Raw genomic sequence first — 18,675 nt, forward strand, 5'->3', positions numbered from 1 at the left:
TATTGATCTTATATGTGTTGGTGCACAACATAAGGGAATGTGTTGGTGTACTGATCGTGTTGGTGATGGTAAGCATCAAAAGTGCATTTTAAATGGCCATAAAGTAGACCATGTATTTAAAGGTCCCATGCTCGTGCAGTGATGCATTCTGGGCAGGATTATAAGCTTCGATGGCAAGTTCCCTCACTGTATCTGAAAAGATGCCACCCCCCTGGAGAGAGGAGCTTTGCTGAGAAGCATCTACCTGGTAAGCTTAGAGTATGAGACTAGGCAAGCACAAAAGGCAATGAGCTCGAGGCTGGTGAAGGGGAATACCCTAGATGCTAGCTCCCTGAATGCTAACTTTTTTGGCAAAATGAGCTATCCTTCTGACACAAATGAACGAGTATGAATTATTCCAGCTTTCAAAATGACCTCCTAATATTCCACGGAGCTTGCAAAAGGCCTGGGCTCTTGGAATGTTGCTCGCTTGATCTCCTTTGGGGGTATGACTGAAATAATGTCATCTGGATCGGGGGATGCATGGTTCCTATCGATCAGGTTTGAGATCTGCTCCTCGTGGTCCTCGTAGAGAGTACTAATATGGAGTATAGGAAGTGTTTGGTTGCGGTTAAAAGACGTCACGGGGTCTGGTTTGGACTGGTTTAGAAGGGCGTTGGCAGCTGCGGCATTCTTTGCTATAAGACTGTGGTTACATGTCAGGAACGTGACCGGGGAGGGGATTGTCCGGCAGGTCTCTGACAAAGAGCGACTGTCTTCACCAAGATTCTTCACAGGGAGAGAGATATCTGGAAAAAACACAATATTTGTTAATGTGGTTTTAAGAGGACTTAATATTTCCTGACTTAAATTCATTTTAATCACTAAAGCTTCCAAATCCAACAAAGTAAAATAAAATCACCACTACACAACTCATAAAACCCAAACCAAGAGTAAGAGGTTAAAAAACACTTCATAGGTCAACGACACATACTTTACTTGGACAACAACAATGCTAACCATCTACATTTTCCTACCTGAATCACCATCTACGAGGGCTGAGCTTTAGAGAAGGTTATAAGATAAAAATCTAGGTGGCATGGAAGCCATTTCACAAATCATACCATGATTACCATAACTGTGTTATGGTACTTTTTTCTTCTAAATTTCTGCCTGTATTTATCGTCTTTTTAATTGATCTGTATGTATCTATAACTCTTGAACATTCCATGGAAAAATCAAACTGAAAATAGTACTGAGTCAGATTTACTTGTGTAAAAAGTGTACACTTGCTCATGTATACCTGTTGAGTTTTCATACTGTATTAAGTAGCAATATACAAGAGATCATAACTATGTAAACTTCATTTTGATCATGGTCTTATTTATGAGTTAAAATAAAAACTAAAATTGAGGCCTTAATAATCTGGTTAGCCGGTTCGCTGCGGGTGTCGGCCAACGGCCGTCACAAGCACTACCTCGGTAGTGCTGCGCACGTCTGCTGGCCGACGCGGCCCCGCCCATTTATTAGAACATTCCGCACAGGCGCGGAAGGTTCGAAGCAGTTTAGGCATTAAAATGGATAAGATGACTTTGCTTTCTTTAGGATCAAGAGGCACATACGAATATCATCCAGTGCTACCTCTATAACTATACAGTCCCCTACCAAGACACCCAGGATCAGTGGTGTAGCGTGGGTTGCCACCAGCCGGGGCAAGGCAAGTATTATACCCCCTAACCTGTGGATTGCGAAAAGCAAAGAAAAAACGTACTACTTTCTCTACAGGAGCTTGTGTTACGGCTGGAATACAGCTCCTATAGAGAAATGGGTGTGTGTGTGTAAAACCATGCACCCTGTGGGGGGCAACCCATAGTGCCTGCCACACAGTATAACGTTTTACAGGGGGGTACCTTAGGTACCCCCCTGACCACAAACTGTAGGCCGCGTAGGCAAGGGGGCCCTGCTAGGGGCCCAAAGTCGCTTTCCAACAGCCTTTCCATGTCGGAAAGGCTGGCACAGAAAGACTGTGGGAAACCGACATCGTAATCCAGATGGCAGAAATATTGTCCACAGGGGATTACAGTGCGGTTCCGACAGGCAGGAAGACACCAAGAGCCGGTTGGAACCGAGTCGGAATGACCGGCCGGTTTACGTTCCGACTGCACACATAGTAATCGGGTGGTCGGACCGCCCACCCAAAGCCTCGGCCTACTGGGATCTTGCCTATGCACCGGACAGAACAGCCTACCCACCATCCGATTTATCATAGTGTGCATGGGTGTGGCATCTTTTTGGAGAGGTGGAGTGAGGATGGACTTGTGGGTACCGACAAATGAAGATGCAGACTCTTAACTCACCCACTCTGGGGGAGAGAGTGCTCTGCAACCGTCAGGTGCCAGTGTCCCTAGTGCAGGTCGAGACGGTACTGAACTGCATAGTGTCTTGTTTGACAACCCTGACTTGGTTTCAGGAGTAAGCTGGTATGTGGACCCGTCCACGTCCTCATGAATGGTGGGCATTCCGCTGTTCTGCCTGTGAGTCATGCACACCAATACTAACTCTGTGAGGGGACGATATGTTGGAGTTACATGCTTTTCCTAAATTGCTTGCCACATAAGTTGCCTTGCAAATCATGGAATGTCAGATTTTGATTGCGCTCACCAATGAAATACCACTAGAAAAACTCTTACTGTGAACTTTCAACAGAGAACATTTGTCTGTAGCAACGACGCTGCTAACAGGAAATCCTCTATAACGCCTGTTTCCCTCCACACTCACCCTCACTCCAATTCTAACCAAATACCCTACCTTAACTCACCGGACTGCACACTTATCCTTTTTTAGTTATGTGAAATTTCTTTTCAATATTATGAAAAATTCTGTCCACAAACTTTTAAAAATGAAATGGTACTTACAATTGAAGATGATGAAGGACAATGGAAAGAAAGACCCGTAACTAGTTGTTTACTAGAATACACCTGGTCTTCCTTTGCCAAAATCCTTACAACAGCAACAGTGTTTTAAAAGAAAGTTTAAACTATATAGAAACTTCAAAGAGGTGCAACAGTCACTCTCAGCTTTAAAGCTATGTCACTTCCGGCTGAAAAGGGAATGTCACTTCCTGCTGAAAAGGGAAGCATTTGGATATTCCAATACCTTTCAAGTTGTTTTGGGTGCTAGCAGACCTTTCCAAGCTAATGAGCAGGAGCAGAGTCCCTTAGTTAATTTGTCACTCAGTGGTTACAACTCAGTTCTGTGTTTGGTGGCTGTGTGGTCCATACATTGATCCATCGATGTAATCTCAAAGCATGGCTTGTTGGCATGTTGGTCAATCAATTAAAAGATGAACATTGATGGGATTGTTTGCTAATCTAGATAGAAAAACCACAATTTACGAGGAAACGCATCTGACTAGGTTAGATTACCAGTCTTTATGCCATGGCTGGGACACATATAGATCTTGCTAACAGGGAAGAAGTTTGAATTAACCATGTTTGACCTTCATCCCCTCACAACAAGCACAACCAGAAGACCTGCTGAGCACGTAAGAAAAAGGGATATTGCTCTGCCTTCTCAACCCTGGCTAGTGGGTCCGAAAGTGTCTTAAATCTGTTTCTCTTCATCAGAGAATAAATAAAACATCTTAAGACCCAGATGATCAATTATTTATATTTGATGGTTTGGATGTTCATAAGGTACTGGCGCTGGTGATCGTTTACATTTCCAGTAGTTAAAATTCACACTTCTTTGAAAGAGTCTCCATTAGACTTTAAATCCCCTAGAAGAGACCTAGAAAATATTGATAGGAAAATGAATACAGTGTGAATAGTGATTAAAGTACTTTCATTGGTATATATCTATGGATCGCATCGGATTTAAATTTATCTGAAAGAGAGGTTATGAAGCAAGCAGCTGGGTATCGAGGAAAGGCGAGAAGGCACATGTGACGAGGAGGACCCGGACTCGGGCCCTCCTGGCTCACCTTTACCCGTGTCCCCTCTTTTTGCACAGCACTCCGATACATGGAAAACGGATGGCGGCGGGTATAATCCCTCACAGGACCCAGAAGAGCCATGTTACTTTAACTGGGCGGAGTTGGACCCTGAGCCCGCCCACCAACTGGAGGTAAAGGAACGCCCGAAACGGAGTCAGGTGTGTCTTACACCTGGAGGTGGTGGAGAGTGGTGGCGGCAGAGAGGAGCTGAGTGGACGTGGACGGAGGACGGAGAAACGAAGATTGCAATCGAGGAGGAGGCGGGAGAGCAGAGGAGGAGAGCGGGCGAGGAGGAGAGCGTGGAACATCGGCTGGAGGAAGCGGGAGAGCAGAGGAGGATATCGGGAGAGGAAACAAGCGTGGAACATCGGAAAGCTGAGGCGGGAGAAGAACAGCGGAGGACGGAGGCAGGAGCCGAGAGAGGCAGAGGATCACGGACCGACAGAGACGTGTGGCAAAAGAACGGAGACGAGAGCGACAAGCCAGGAGGCCAACAGGAAGGCGCACCGCCCAGCCACACTTCACACGAAGTGTGGCTAGAACAGGTACGGTCACGGTTCACGGGGTGGGCGGGCCGTAAGTGGGGTAAACCTCCGTGACACAAGCGACCCTCTGTGCACCGACCCCCACCCTTCACCGAACCGGCACCGTATACTTTGAGAGCACGTGTGATCCCTCACTTCCCTACCCTAATCTATCGACGTAAACATTGCCTAAATATTGGTTTCTTTCTTTCTCGGGGCAATCCTGACGAGAGTCAACAACGGCGGAAGCAAGGCCTACAACACCCAGGAGGCACCGGGAGTTCTTCCGGCTGGGAACGGCGAAACAAGCGGCAGAAGAAGCTGAAAACCCCTTGCCTTTCTATCGAGTGCCTGTACAGAAAAGAAAACATTACAAAACAATAAAGCCGTCGTTACCTAGAACACCTTTGTCAGTAAGCTTATTTGATAGCCCGGCCAAAAGCTCACAGCACAGAAGGCACTGGGCTGTAAGGATAGCAGAGAGGAAAGTTTACAATAATTGATATTGAAACGACAATCATCAGTTACAGGCGGCCAAGGGGGATAAAACACAGCCCAGGATGCCTGATTTCCTCTAAAAAAGAAATGGTTACGCTAGATACAGCAGTTTCTATGTCAATCATAGGCCCAATTGAAGTGATCACAAATTCAAAAACAAGCATTGGCAAAGTCAAGATTTCGTGGCTTTAAAAGGCCAAGCTATTGTTTTGCCAATGATTTTTGACAGAGAAGAACAGCCTCAGAAAAAAAGCAGAAGAGTAGAACTCATCCAATCAGAACACAGCAAGACTGAAATGCTCCGGGACAAAATGTAAGACTAGGGAGGAAAGCCACTGAATCAAGAGCAGGCAATGCGGATAGACAACTAACCCATCCACTCTTGAGCATGTAGCTGACCCAAAGACCACCCTATGTATTTGACATGTATTAGAAACAACAGGTCTTGACCCAGACAGCTAAAGCTGTGTGTAGCTGAGACTTACAAAATAGACTTCGTGTTGTGGTACCCCAATTTATTGGAGTTATACTTGATAGATGCTGTCAGGCCTAAAATATAGATGTAACCTTTTCAGAGAAAAGGAGAGCTGGGAGGTGTCTTTCACTCTCCCTCAACAGTTAGGCTTGGGTGCTAAGGAGTATTGAGCGCCTGAAGGGCCTGTCAGAACAGGGGGCATATGATAGAAGCATGCCCCTAAGCGTAGTATGCCCTCGCAATAGTTGATATTTTACTTAATGATTATTTATTATACACCATTTGTCTTCAAATCATATGCATTAGAAGGATTGTACATTTTATGAGCAGCTCAGCAGCAATTATGTAAATTACCGCAAAGGTAAAAAATGCTGCAATAATATTTCATTACGCATCCCATCCCGACACTACGAGTTTTACCTGAATTGGATTGAACCAGCCTTCTAATGGTACGGTTGATAATTATATAGGAGCTGAGCATGAGCCCAGCCCTTCTTGCTCCAATGAACACAGAGCTTATTGAAAAGATATATACGTTATTGACATAGGTGCTAGGTTAGACACATGGACTGGTTGCTGGAGGGGATGCTGACCCCATAGGCACTGTGACGTATGCGGGGGCATTATTTAACTTGCCATTTTATCCTAATAATGCAACACTAAAACTCAATCAACCATCAGCCAGAAATATATCAAGACATAAAACCTCAAACTACCACCCAGCAAAGCATGCAAATGCTGCATAAGTTGGAAAGACAGTGTGCTTCAGAGGAATTAAATAACAGGAAGCACAAGGAGATGAGAGACAGATACAAGAAGCCCAAGGCCAAATATCCTGAGCTCAGGTCTGGGGTCACAGAAAGAGGGTCAGCCCAGGAACCTAGCTACTAAGGACACGTGCAGTGGGATGTTGAAATCAAAACCTTAAAGTCTGAGTGGACAATGCAAGGACCCTTGACATGAAGTTGAATGAATATGCTAGAGGTAAGAAACTAACTAACTGAGCTATCTTCCTGTTACACATCACATGCCTTTGCAAAAGGCCATAGGACCTTACACATTGACTTGAGCTCAACACGGAGGAGACTGAAGCAACATGAAGGATGAGGAGACGACAACAAGCACCAAATCGGGGTCTCTGTTAAGCTGACTCATTGCAGTCACAGGACATTGTGCATGAGAGCACAAGCACAAGTCTGCTTGTGCAAGACGTTCCCAGAAGTAGGTACCCATCATGTCAGGATCACACAACCTTCCTGCAAAAATCAAACACACCTCTGAGGAGCTCAAGCGACCCTGTATAAAAGCTTAGCATCTCCACCTCGAAAAGAACAGTTCAGATGCCAGTCCTCCTTCTGTCGTGCTGTCATATTACGAAGGAGCGCACTTAAATTCCACGATCTGGGATCATATTACAAAGAGTGCCCCACTTTGCACACCCCCGGGGGAACTTTGGTGCTAAAGAAGAGGCTGCAGACACTGGAGCAGCCCCTTCTATAATGCAGATAGCGCCAGCACTATCTGCAGGGGACATTCCCTCATTTGCATGGGGGCGTGCCCCATACAAATGAGGAAATCCCTTTGCCTCTGCTCCCGTGCCATATTACAGACACGTTCGCAGAGGCAAGGAAGCTCTCAGGGGGTGCGCTGACAGTGCGCCAAATAAAAGGTGGCGCACTGTCAGCGGGCCCCAAGAGAGCAGCCCTTTGGAGGGGGAAAGTGGGTCCTATGGACCCCCAAGACATGTTAAATGTTAAATGTCGTATACTTGTAAAAAGCACAGCTGCCCCAGCAAAGGGGCGTCCCAGCGCTGTATACCGCTGGGGAACCCATCCTGGCTTTCCCTGTGGGATGGTCCCTCCTGGGCATCTCCAAGGTGAAGACAAGCATCCCCGGCGCTGATGGGGCCGTTAGTAGAGATTAAGCAAGCTATTGCCCAGAGTTGCTGAGTGGGACCCATGGTTGGAGTAGGCACCGAGGCGAGAATTATCGAGTCCGCTGACCATGGCCCAAGACCCTGCCGCGTTGGGAATCGAACCTTGGTCCCGGGCCGACCTCTGCTTCCGGGTCTGCCCCCTCTAACCATTGAGCCACACCACTCCACTAAAACATCCCTTGAAGGTGGGCGCAGTCACTGACTACACCCACCTGAATGGGGATCTCTAATCACCTGCACAGTGAAAACACAGGGCGGGTTTATGGCAGCCGCTCCATATTTCACAGGAATGCGCTGCTGCCAGGGCAGTGTGAGTTCACGACTACACTGGGGGGGGGGGGTGCATTCCATGTAATGGTGTGCACTTTCCCTGTTTGCACGTGGTGCACCTGTTTACGGTGCACCGAGCGCAAAAAGGGAAAGTGAACCTTTACATAATAGGGCCCCTAGAGTGCAAACCTGCAGAAGGGTGCCAAATACTATCCTTACAAGCAGTCGGAAATAAAATATTTATTAAAAAGTTCATACATTATTGATCTCCCCTATGATTTGTTCAACACTTTTTAATGCATTGGCAATACCCAATTGTGCGGCTGCTCTTTACTTTAATAATCCACAAGGATTTAGATGTTTTCCTGAATTCTTTTTTTCATTTCCTCATATTCTGTTTGTGGAGTCAGGTGAGCTAGGACCCAGAGTACGCAGACCATGACAGGAAGGGGACACAGGAGGAGGAACAGGATGCAGGGATTCAAGGAAGAGCAGGACAGGAAGGCTGGGGAAAAGAGGAGAGCGTGGTGTACACAACTTAAAATAGAATAAAAGAGCGATTGCCCCTACCCCATGCCACACCTACGCTTCGTTTTTGGTGCCCAACTGAGTTGAAGAGACTGTCCCGACAGTAAAATGATGGCGTTTCATTAGATAAAAATATAAGGTGCCCCCCAAAATACAAAACTGATGGCCAGGGGAAGGGAGGCCCGCTACAGTCCCCAATGTCCCATGAAACGGCTGGTTGGAAGGGACATCATAATCACTATGGCGGTGCCTGGCAGGCACCGCCACTATTGTAGGGATTGTGGCTCCCTCCGACGCACGTCGGATGAGTGGCGGTCAGTCTTTCCAACGGCCAAGCATCCACCCAGCATTGTAATATGGCGGGCGGTAAACAAAGTTACGATGGCAGTGGGACCGCAACCTACGGGTTGTCGGCTGTAGTCGCACTGTCATCGTAATCAGGCCCTAAGTGAATTGTTTAGTATTTTAATGAGAGTGTTTTCATTCACTTCCATCCTTACCCATTCTATACATGATCCAGCACTTTTTGGAGTTGCCCAAAACCTTCACAGTGCTTTACATGAGCTGCAGATTACATTAACTGTTATTTAGGCAGAGGAGATTATGTGATTAGCCAAGAATCACAGGATGTTAAGCCGTCGCCAGCACTCAAACCTGGTTCCCAGTTCCAAAGTCGTCAACTCTGTCCATTATGACACATGTCCTGCGTTCTCTATCGCCTTAGCCTCAACTCTTTCACATTCCTCTCACCCTCTCTTCCATTTTCAAACGTTATGACCGTTTTTTCCTCTTTTGGTAGCTCACACTATGAATCATGGCTCAGTAGAAGGGTCAGCCATTTTGGAACAGCAGCTAGCAAGTCATGATGATGTCGAGGCGAGGCATTGTTTTGTGAAATGAATAATAAACTGACATGCTCCTACAAGACCGAAATCCTTTCAACCCCTTGTGGTACCCACAAGGCTGAAATCTTTGACATTAACTTGATAATCTACTTAGAGACAGACCCCAGTATTCCTGCTGCGCTCAATAATAATAACGACAACCATGCAGGTGGCATTCGACTGTTACTGCAAATCTCTTCTGATCAGAAGTACCCGCCATAACTGAAGCAAGAGATCCAATCCGAATCCTTATTGAAATCCAATCAAGACCTAATGTGTGCTTGAATGGCTCTCAAAGGTGATACTTAACTTTCTCTCCATAACTCAAGAACTCCGCAAGAGTGACTGGTTTACAGTGAAAATGGGCTATAAGATAAGCAATAATAAATAAAATAAAAAGAAACCTCCTTTCTGCGTATATGACTACTTGTGCTGCAATAAACAGGGATAAGTGAAACAAGACTGGCTGAGGACATCTTAGCAAAATAGTGCAATACACATGTTAGCCCCAGGACCACACACTTTCTGTGCAACGTTGGAGTTTCACAACTCTAATCTACTGCTTTAAACTTGTAAATCAATCATAATGCAAAACAATGATATGCTAGTTAATGAATGAATGAATGATACTTGATGCTGTGTGCTTCAATAAATCGCGACATCCAGTTTCCATCTTCCATGCATTTCCAGTCGAGTAACGGTTACCAAGATTGTTTCCACAACCTGGGAGCTCCCTCTAGTGGTCGATGTACAATACGTCCGGAATATCGTAGGCATAGAAAAGAGAGCAAAAAGAAACGCAACACAGAGCATTTCAACGCCAAGCACCGTTCAGTGGCCAATTGTAATTACCCTGGAAATTATTTTAAAACATGCATACAATGACGTGAACGAGTTGACGTAAATCAATAAATATGACATTGTAACTATACGGCGCTTCTTAGATAGTTTTGGTCCACTGACAAGAGATTGAACATACAGATACACTCTGACTATGAGCAAGTAATGCGTGACAATAACTTTATGAAACGTAAGTGTTTTAACAATTGAAAAGATAAGAAAGAAAGTCGAGCATTCTCAATCTAGAGAGGAAAACTCCATTAAACTGAACTTGTCGAGCAATGAGTTTCGTAAGGGTGACATTAATATGAATTCTTTAATGAACCTGGAAACCAGCAATGACTATTCCAATACATTGCATGTTGAGGAAATCGTGAGCTCTTTAGCGGGTCTACGAGGGAAACAACCATCACAACGCAACTTTTACAACGCACTACCATCACAATGCAACTTTTACAACGCAAGATCCATTACAACGCATGCCATTACAACGTAAGTATGGGTAAGTATTTAATTAAAATAATATTAATTTATTTTTAAATACATTTTCTTAAAAGAATTATAATTTAATTTATTATAATACATTTTAATATTTTAATATTTTAATTTAATTTTATTTGAATTAAATGTATTTTAATTAAACCCCCTGGAGTTAGAATAGTAATTTAACCCCTACTCTATGCAGCACTTACCCTACTATTACACCCCCTGGAGTTAGAATAGTAATTTTAACCCCTACTCTATCCAACACTTACCCTACTATTACACCCCCATGGAGTTAGAATAGTAATTTTAACCCTTACACTATCCAGCACTTACCCTACTATTACACCCCCCTGGAGTTAGAATAGTAATTTTAACCCCTACACTATCCAGCACTTACTCTACTATTACACCCCCCTGGAGTTAGAATAGTAATTTTAACCCCTATACTATCCAGCACTTACCCTACTATTACACCCCCCTGGAGTTAGAATAGTAATTGTAACCCCTACACTATACAGCACTTACCCTTCTATTACACCCCCCTGGAGTTAGAATAGTCATTTAAACCCCTACTCTATCCAACACTTACCCTACTATTACACCCCCCTGGAGTTCGAATAGTAATTTTAACCCCTACACTATCCAGCACTTACCTACTATTACACCCCCCCTGGAGTTAGAATAGTAATTTTAACCCCTACACCAGTGTTTCCCAAACTGTGGTCCACGGACCCCCAGGGGTCCGTGGCACATTCCCTGGGGGTCCGCAGGCAACAGTTTTAAAAGCACAGAAACTTGTCTTATATAATTAGCAGCTTTCCAGCAACAATAAAAGTGTCAAGAGAATGCCAGTGATTAATGTACCTGCTGGAGCTGAGGAGAGTTTGTTCAGTTGCAGCTTTGATTGAACTAATGTAGCACAGAGGATTAATGTGCCTACTGCAAAGAACGTGTGTCATGCATTTATCACAGCAATTCTTTCGTTACTGTGCACTTCATAAGTGACAATCGTAATCTAGCAGAGGGACCTATAAACTGTCAAAGAGCTACTTGCAAACTGCATGGTACCTGTTAGTAACTTATATTTTTACCCAGTTATTCATTATCCTGATGCTGCTAAAAAGATTTATTTGGGTGGAAATACATTTTTAATGTTAAAGTCAGTGCTAGCCACTGTGTTATGTTCTGAATCCTGGGTTTGTGCTTTTCCAGACCGAGCACTCTTTAAACATTTTATATTCACACTGATTTACATGTATGATTCAATGTCTCTATATGTGTGTGATGTAAAGTGCTCTGACATCCTACAATGGTATGAGAGATGCTATCAAACAAATGAAATACATGTGACAGAGGGGCTATTACTTCAATATAAAATACTAAGCGCCAGATGTACAATCTGTTTTTTTATGCGTGAACGGGTTCGCGAACCCGTTTATGCATGCAAAAATCTAGTGAGCCATGTACATAGCCTATTTCGCGAGTCATAATTTGTTTGCAACTCGCTAAATAGGTTTTGCAACTTGCTATTTGGAAGGGGCATGCCCTTCCAAATAGGGAGCCTCAAAACCTTGTACAAATGTTTTGCAGTCGCAAAACAGTCACAATTACCACCTACTTCAAGCAGATGGTAATGCATTTGCAAATGGGAAGGGGTCCCCAGGGGACACCTTCCCCTTTGCAAATGCATGCAAAATTATTTTTTACGGGCAGGCAGTGGTCCCAGGGACCTTTGCCTGAACTTAGAAAATGAAACGAAAACGTTTCATTTTCTTTTTTTTTTTTTAAATGCATGGTAAACAGGCTGCATTTTTTTAAAAACTGCTTTATTTAAAAGCAGTTCGAGACATGGTGGCCTGCAGAGCCCAGCAGGCCACCATCCCTGGAAGGGCTGGCATTCCCAATGGGCTCGCAAATTGCGAGAGGCTCATTAATATTAATGAACCTCACAATTTGCGACCCTATTGGGAATCCCAAACACTGTTAAACACACTGTTGTACATTTCATTTAGCGACTCGCAATTTGCCACTGGCAATGTGTCGCCAATTGCGAGGCGCTAAATGAAATGGTCGTACATCTGGCCCCCAAAATCCTTAGTACTTTGAGTATTTGTTTTGTGTGCACACATTTGTATTTTTTCGAATTACTGTTTTAATTTTGAAATTTAACTCATACAAATTGATTGGGGGTCCCAGCTTCCAGTGGCGACTCAATGGGGGTCCTCATGAGTCAAAAGTTTGGGAACCACTGCCCTACACTATCCTGCACTTACCCTACTATTACACCCCCCTGGAGTTAGAATAGTAATTTTAACCCCTACACTATCCAGCACTTACCCTACTATTACACCCCCCTGGATATAGAATTGCAAATTAAATTTTATTAAATAATAATAAAAATTATTTTAAATAAATTATTTTAAAAAATTGTGATTAAATTCAAATTAAATTAATATTAATACAATTATATACTTACCTATACTTATGTTGTAATGGCATGCGTTGTAATAGCATCTGCGTTGTAATGGCATGAGTTGTAATGGATCTTGCGTTGTAAAAGTTGTGTTGTGATGGTATGCATTGTGAATATATGCGTTGTAACGTCATACATTCGGTCTAGGACTGTGCTAAGAAAAGACAGGGTGGTAATGATCAGGCAGTGATTTGCAAAATTCTTTGAGTCTGCCATTGGTGTTCTTAGAAAGGATGTGCCAATAGTTTGCTTAAATAGTTAAGGCACAGTACTCTGTAGAATTAATGCCTTAACCACACATTTAGAGTCCGGGATTAGAAATGTGAAGAATTGTTCCCTGCAGCTCACAGCCCAAGTTAAGACGTGTTTGAGGTTTTATCTAGGTTTTTTTTTTTAATTTATTTTTAATTTTTTTTATTTTTTTTATCCTCATTTGTGTGCATAGCTCCAATCTATCAAAACCGAGAAGAAAACCACCACAGAGCAAAGAGCCAAAAGGTCATGTACTGTGCCAACTCAGCTATATAGCTGGTGAGGGGATTTGTCTAACGAGAGGTAGGGCCAGTTCCCATTTGGCACTAAATACTGCGACCAGTCTTGGACTCGCTTAGAATGGTACCTCAGTTGATAGAGCCCGAATCATCGAGACCCCTTGAAATGTAGACTATTAGTCTTAATAGCCAAGGTAGGCAATGCTCACATTAATCATAGGACCTGGGAAAAAAAAAAAACCCAGGTGAGGTCACGACTAACCAAGCATTGCCCAGAATGCTCTAGTATTCGGGTTTCCTACCCTGGCAAGGTCGAGTTTAGAAATTTGGAGGAGTGATGTTCGCCATTCATGCTCTGTAGGTGGTAGAGCGTCTTTCCAGTGTCTACATATCTCCCTACGTGCTGCAAGGATAGAATAAAATATCAATCTTGTTGCTGCGTTGTGGGTTTTACTTCTCAGACCAAAAATCACAAGCGCGAGGTCTATTGTAATGTGTTCGCCCACAAAATGCGACAACTTATTTTTAATGGCTTCCCAATATTCTGATAAACTTGGACAATCCAAGAACATATGTGTATCCGTGGCAGTAGTTAACCCACATCTAGGACATGAATTTGGGCCTGTTAATGAGAATTTTGTTAACCTGTGGGGAGAATAGTATGCTCTATGCAAAGTAAAGAGGTGGTTTCGACGAAGCCACGATGGTTTAACTAAATCCCAAAGCAATGAACAGGAAGCACTCCAGAGCTCTTCCACATCAAGCCCCGGCATTAGTTCTGCCTATAAATTTGTTGGTAGTTGAAAACTAACATCTATTTCATCTAATATTTTGTTATACCACGGGAAATTTCTTTTTTTGCCACTGGGTTGTCTAATAAGGAAGTTACCAAGTCACTAATGTCACCTATAGGCTGCTTGCTACGTCTCATTAACTGACCATTATATGTCTGAGCCCAGCTAGTAATCTGAATATATTTAAATCTTGACAACTCAGGACCGACTTTGTTAATAAGATAATCCCATGGGAGTAAAGCCCCATCCATGAACAAGTCATCCCAACAATAAATACCAGCTTCTAGCAAGGGTCTATTAAGTGCGTCTGTTGTCCATAAGGGGGGGGCAGGTAAGTTCCATATCGGTGCCCTAGCTGAATAGTAGCCAATCTTTATCGCTTGTTTTATTTTGTACCAAGTAGATACACAACCTTTTAGAACTTTCAATTTGATTTTTTTTAAAAATTTGGGGTCACTGAACTTAAACAAGAAACCGGCATGATTAACTCCCTCACTGTCCAATAGAGTAGAAAAAAGAGGGCCCATCCCAGTAGATAACGGAGTTTTAAGCAACATACGCATGTGCGATAATTGGAAGGCCCATGCGTATATTTGAAGGTCTGGTCCAGCCAGCCCTCCCTTCTCCCTCCGTCGTCTAATTTTTTTCCACGAAATTCTGGCACTTTTATTATTCCAAATAAAACTAGTAATAACACTCTGTAGTTTAGAAATTAGTTTTGAGTCAAAATAAAGTGGAATTGAATTAAATAAAAAAGAAACTTTCGGTAAAATGCTCATCTTCACCAGATTAAGCTTACCCAGAACAGAAAGCGGGAGATGAGACCAATCTCTCATGAGTTTCCTGCACTCTGCAGCGACTTTATTAAAGTTGAGAGAGGCGATTGCATTGATATCCTCAACTATATTCACTCCTAGATAACGAATTTGACTTTTAGATGTCCCATTATTGTTAGTTCTGTTACAATTCCAGGACATTGATTCTGTCTTGAGAGCATTGATCTCATACCCTGAAACTTTCCCAAATGTATGGGCCTGTTCTATTATTTCTGGGTACGCCTCTTCATAATCTGTGGAAAAAATCATAATATCGTCTGCATAAAGTGCCACCTTCCTATCCCAGCCACCATAAACAAAAGGTTTGATGAATGTATTGTCCCTAAGAATCTGAGCGAATGGCTCTATATATATGTCAAAAAGAAGGGGGGACAGGGGGCAACCCTGTCTGGTTCCTCTCATGACCTTAAAGGGTTCTGTCAGGCCTCCATTGATTAGCAGGGAAGCAGAAGGGTTACGATATAGAAGCTTAATTGTCCTCCGAAATCCATCCCCAATGCCAAAGCTCTTCAAGGTCTCCGATAGATACAACCAATTCACCCTATCAAAGGCCTTGGTGGCGTCTAGAGTGAGAACAACCAGTGGAATGTCTTCCTTTATAGCAATGTCGATTGAACCAATCAGTTCGTATGTAAGCTCACAGAGCTGTCTCCCTTTTATAAAACCCTTTTGGTTCGGAGCTATTATATCCGGAACAACCCGCCCCAGCCGATTTGCTAAAACTGATGTAAAAATTTTATAATCGGCATTTAGTATAGAGATGGGCCTGTATGAGCCACAATCAGAGGCGGGTTTACCAGGTTTCAGAATTAGGGTTATAGAGGCACTATTCCATGACTCCGGTGGTGTTTTGCCCTCTCTAAGAATTTGGTTAAACAGAGTGGCCAGTACTGGTGAGACTTCCGAGATAAGTTTTTTATAGATCTCGCTAGGCATCCCATCTGTGCCAACCGCCTTTCCGTTTTTTGATTTCTTTATGGCCTCCTCCACCTCCGCTATAGTGATTTCCCCATCTAAGTAGCAAGACTGTTCTGTTGTTAGGGATGGAAGAGGTATGCCCCCCAGCCAATTAATTACGTCACAACGATTGGGCCTAAGATCGTCTTGATATATGGTTTCGAAGAACTTTCTAAAAACTGCTCTAATTTCCTCATCCCTGGAGAAAGTACCTTCCGCTGAAGTAACTGAACAGATGTTATTACGTGCCCGATCAGATTTTGTTTTCCAGGTAAGTAGTTTACCTGCCCCCTCCCCATATTGAAAATGGGAGAGCTTACTTGCTTCCCATCTCTGCATGACCCGCTTCTCCAAAACTGCTGACAGTAAAAGTTTCAGCCTGTTCAGTTCTGCTTGTCTAAGATCAAGGGTTGGATTTCCTATGGGATCAATGTTATCTATATCGTTTTGTACTCTCGAAATGTTTCTCTCAATGGAGGTAACTTCATCTATATATTGTCTACTGCAGAAGGCTACTTTATTTTTAATAAGGCCTCTTAGAGTACACTTGAACGCGTCCCAAATTATCCCTATTGGGGCCGAATCCTTATTAGTGCTAAAGAAGTAGTTTGTCTCTGATTGTAAAAATACAATGTCCTCTGTTGAAGAGAGAAGAGATCTATCAAAGGACCATATTTTAGTGGGAGGAGTCGTGGCTAATTTTAGTACTAGTTCAATTGCAGAGTGATCAGAAAGATGTATTGGGGTGTATTGTATTGAGATAGTATTTTCAGCAAAAGCTCTACTTATAAGAATAAAATCAATTCTAGACCTGTGTCTATATTTATGATTTCTAAATGAAAATTCTTGCCTTTGACCCTCTTTAAACCGCCAAATATCTAAATAGTCATATTGGCGCATCAAACCTAACAGGCAGTTTCTAGATTTGGAAGTTATTTTCTGCCTACTGTTAGGGGTTTTATCTAAGAGTGGATTCAAGATTATATTAAAGTCCCCTGCTATTATCACTGGGTCTGGGAAACTAAGCAAGTGGCTAAATAAAGTTTCCAGTGTTGAGGGATCATCTATGTTAGGACCATAATATCCCACGAGTGTTAACTTTGTGTCTCCTAATTCTATTGCCGCAATAACCCATCTACCTCTGGTATCTACTTTCTGCTGCTTAATTTTGAATATGACAGATTTTTTGAAAAATATCGAGACCCCCCGTGTGTTAGAGCCTCGTGTTGTTGAGATTGATGATTCTATCCATCTGTTCCTACGGACCAAGTCAAGTATCTCGCTCTCGACTAAGTGAGTCTCCTGGAGGATAATGATTCCCGCATCGGTGTCCCGAAGATACTGCATGATTTTATTAGCTCGTGGTTTGGTGCGGAGACCATTAACGTTCCAGGACAATATTTTTAGTTTACTCATTAGATTGTACAGTTAAGACATTTATTAGGGCTGGCTGTGACAGGAAGATGATAAACAACTCAAACGAATTGTTACTTTGTATCTTAAGATGAGAAGAAAACATTGTGTTGAAAAAGAAGCTGTTTACATATAAAGATTGGAGCTCTTTACAAAAAATATGATTTTGCCCCCCTCCCCCCCCGTGCCCACCCCAACTCCCTCCCTGGGAAAACCCCGTACTCACCAACCGGAAAACTTCCGGAAGTAAGTGCTCCTAGCTCTTCCCCGTCTCGTCACCTCGTGCCCATACTATCTAAGAAGTGACTCGCCGAACATGGCTGTATAAATCGTATATTTGTGTTTGTTTTAATTCGTTAGTTTTTTTCCCATACTTTCCCCTTTTTTTTTTCCCTCTTGTTTTTATGTTTTTTTTTTTTATTTATTTTTTTATTTACACAATTTTTTCCTTGGTCCTTCCCCTTATCCCTTCTTTCCCATTTTTTTTTTATTTTCCTTGTATTTTTTTTTTTTCATTTGTGCCTTTTTATTATTTCCTTTAACTTAACTCCCTATCGACCTTGTGGCCATATTAATGTTCTTTTCCAATTCTTTGCCACCTCTAAGATTAAGGGTCAATGGCGATCCTTTGATTCATCTGATTATGATTGTGATAGTTTCAATAAAACTTAGTATCACTCTCCTTGCTTCCTATTGCCAAAGGCTAACAAGAGTTCGTCTGCGGCTTGCACTGATCTAATATTGTGCATTTTGTTGTCTAACATGACTTTAAGAGATGCAGGGAACCCCATTTGTACTGTGGCGCCAAATTTACGAAAAGCGTCCATTCTTTTACCGAGTTCCCATTGTTTATCCAAGGTAAAGCGTGACAAGTCTGAACGGATCTGGAAATTATAGCCTTTATATGTTTGCGACTTAAACTTAAGAGCCTGGTTCAAGATGTGTTCTTTTAGTGAATAAGTGTGAAAATTTACGAGAATTTTCCTAGGCTTAGACCGCTGGATATTGCGCCTAAAGGGATCCCGGTGTATACGCTGAATATCCGCTGCTAGCTCCTCAATGGATTGAGAGAGATTTAAAGTTTCTTTCAAAAGAGTGATTATGTAACTCTTAATGTCTGCACCTTCAGACCCCTCAGGAATATTCAAAATGCGTATGTTACTCCGCCTTGCATTATTTTCTAAGATCTCCATTCTTTCTGAGATAGCCTGGTCTTCTTTCCTTAGTTTAACAATGTCCTCCATGGTGCCCTCAGCTCTCATTGATATTTGACCCACCGTCTCTTCTAAAGCTTGTG

At 42.9% G+C, this 18,675-nt stretch overlaps 1 protein-coding gene across 1 annotated transcript in view; it reads right to left on the reverse strand.

Moving 5' to 3' along the window:
• Window positions 1-219: 219 nt before the first annotated feature.
• The window catches only part of PANX2 (pannexin 2), a 135,940-nt gene continuing 117,484 nt past the window's right edge, over window positions 220-18,675 (reverse strand). The window contains exon 3 of the mRNA XM_086936772.1: window positions 220-788. Within this exon, the coding sequence (XP_086792898.1) occupies window positions 418-788 (371 nt within the window). The 3' untranslated portion in view covers window positions 220-417. The remainder of the gene's footprint in view (window positions 789-18,675) is intronic.

This window comes from Lissotriton vulgaris, chromosome 1_1 (genome assembly GCF_964263255.1).
Source record: "Lissotriton vulgaris chromosome 1_1, aLisVul1.2, whole genome shotgun sequence".
Lineage (NCBI taxonomy): Eukaryota > Metazoa > Chordata > Amphibia > Caudata > Salamandridae > Lissotriton > Lissotriton vulgaris.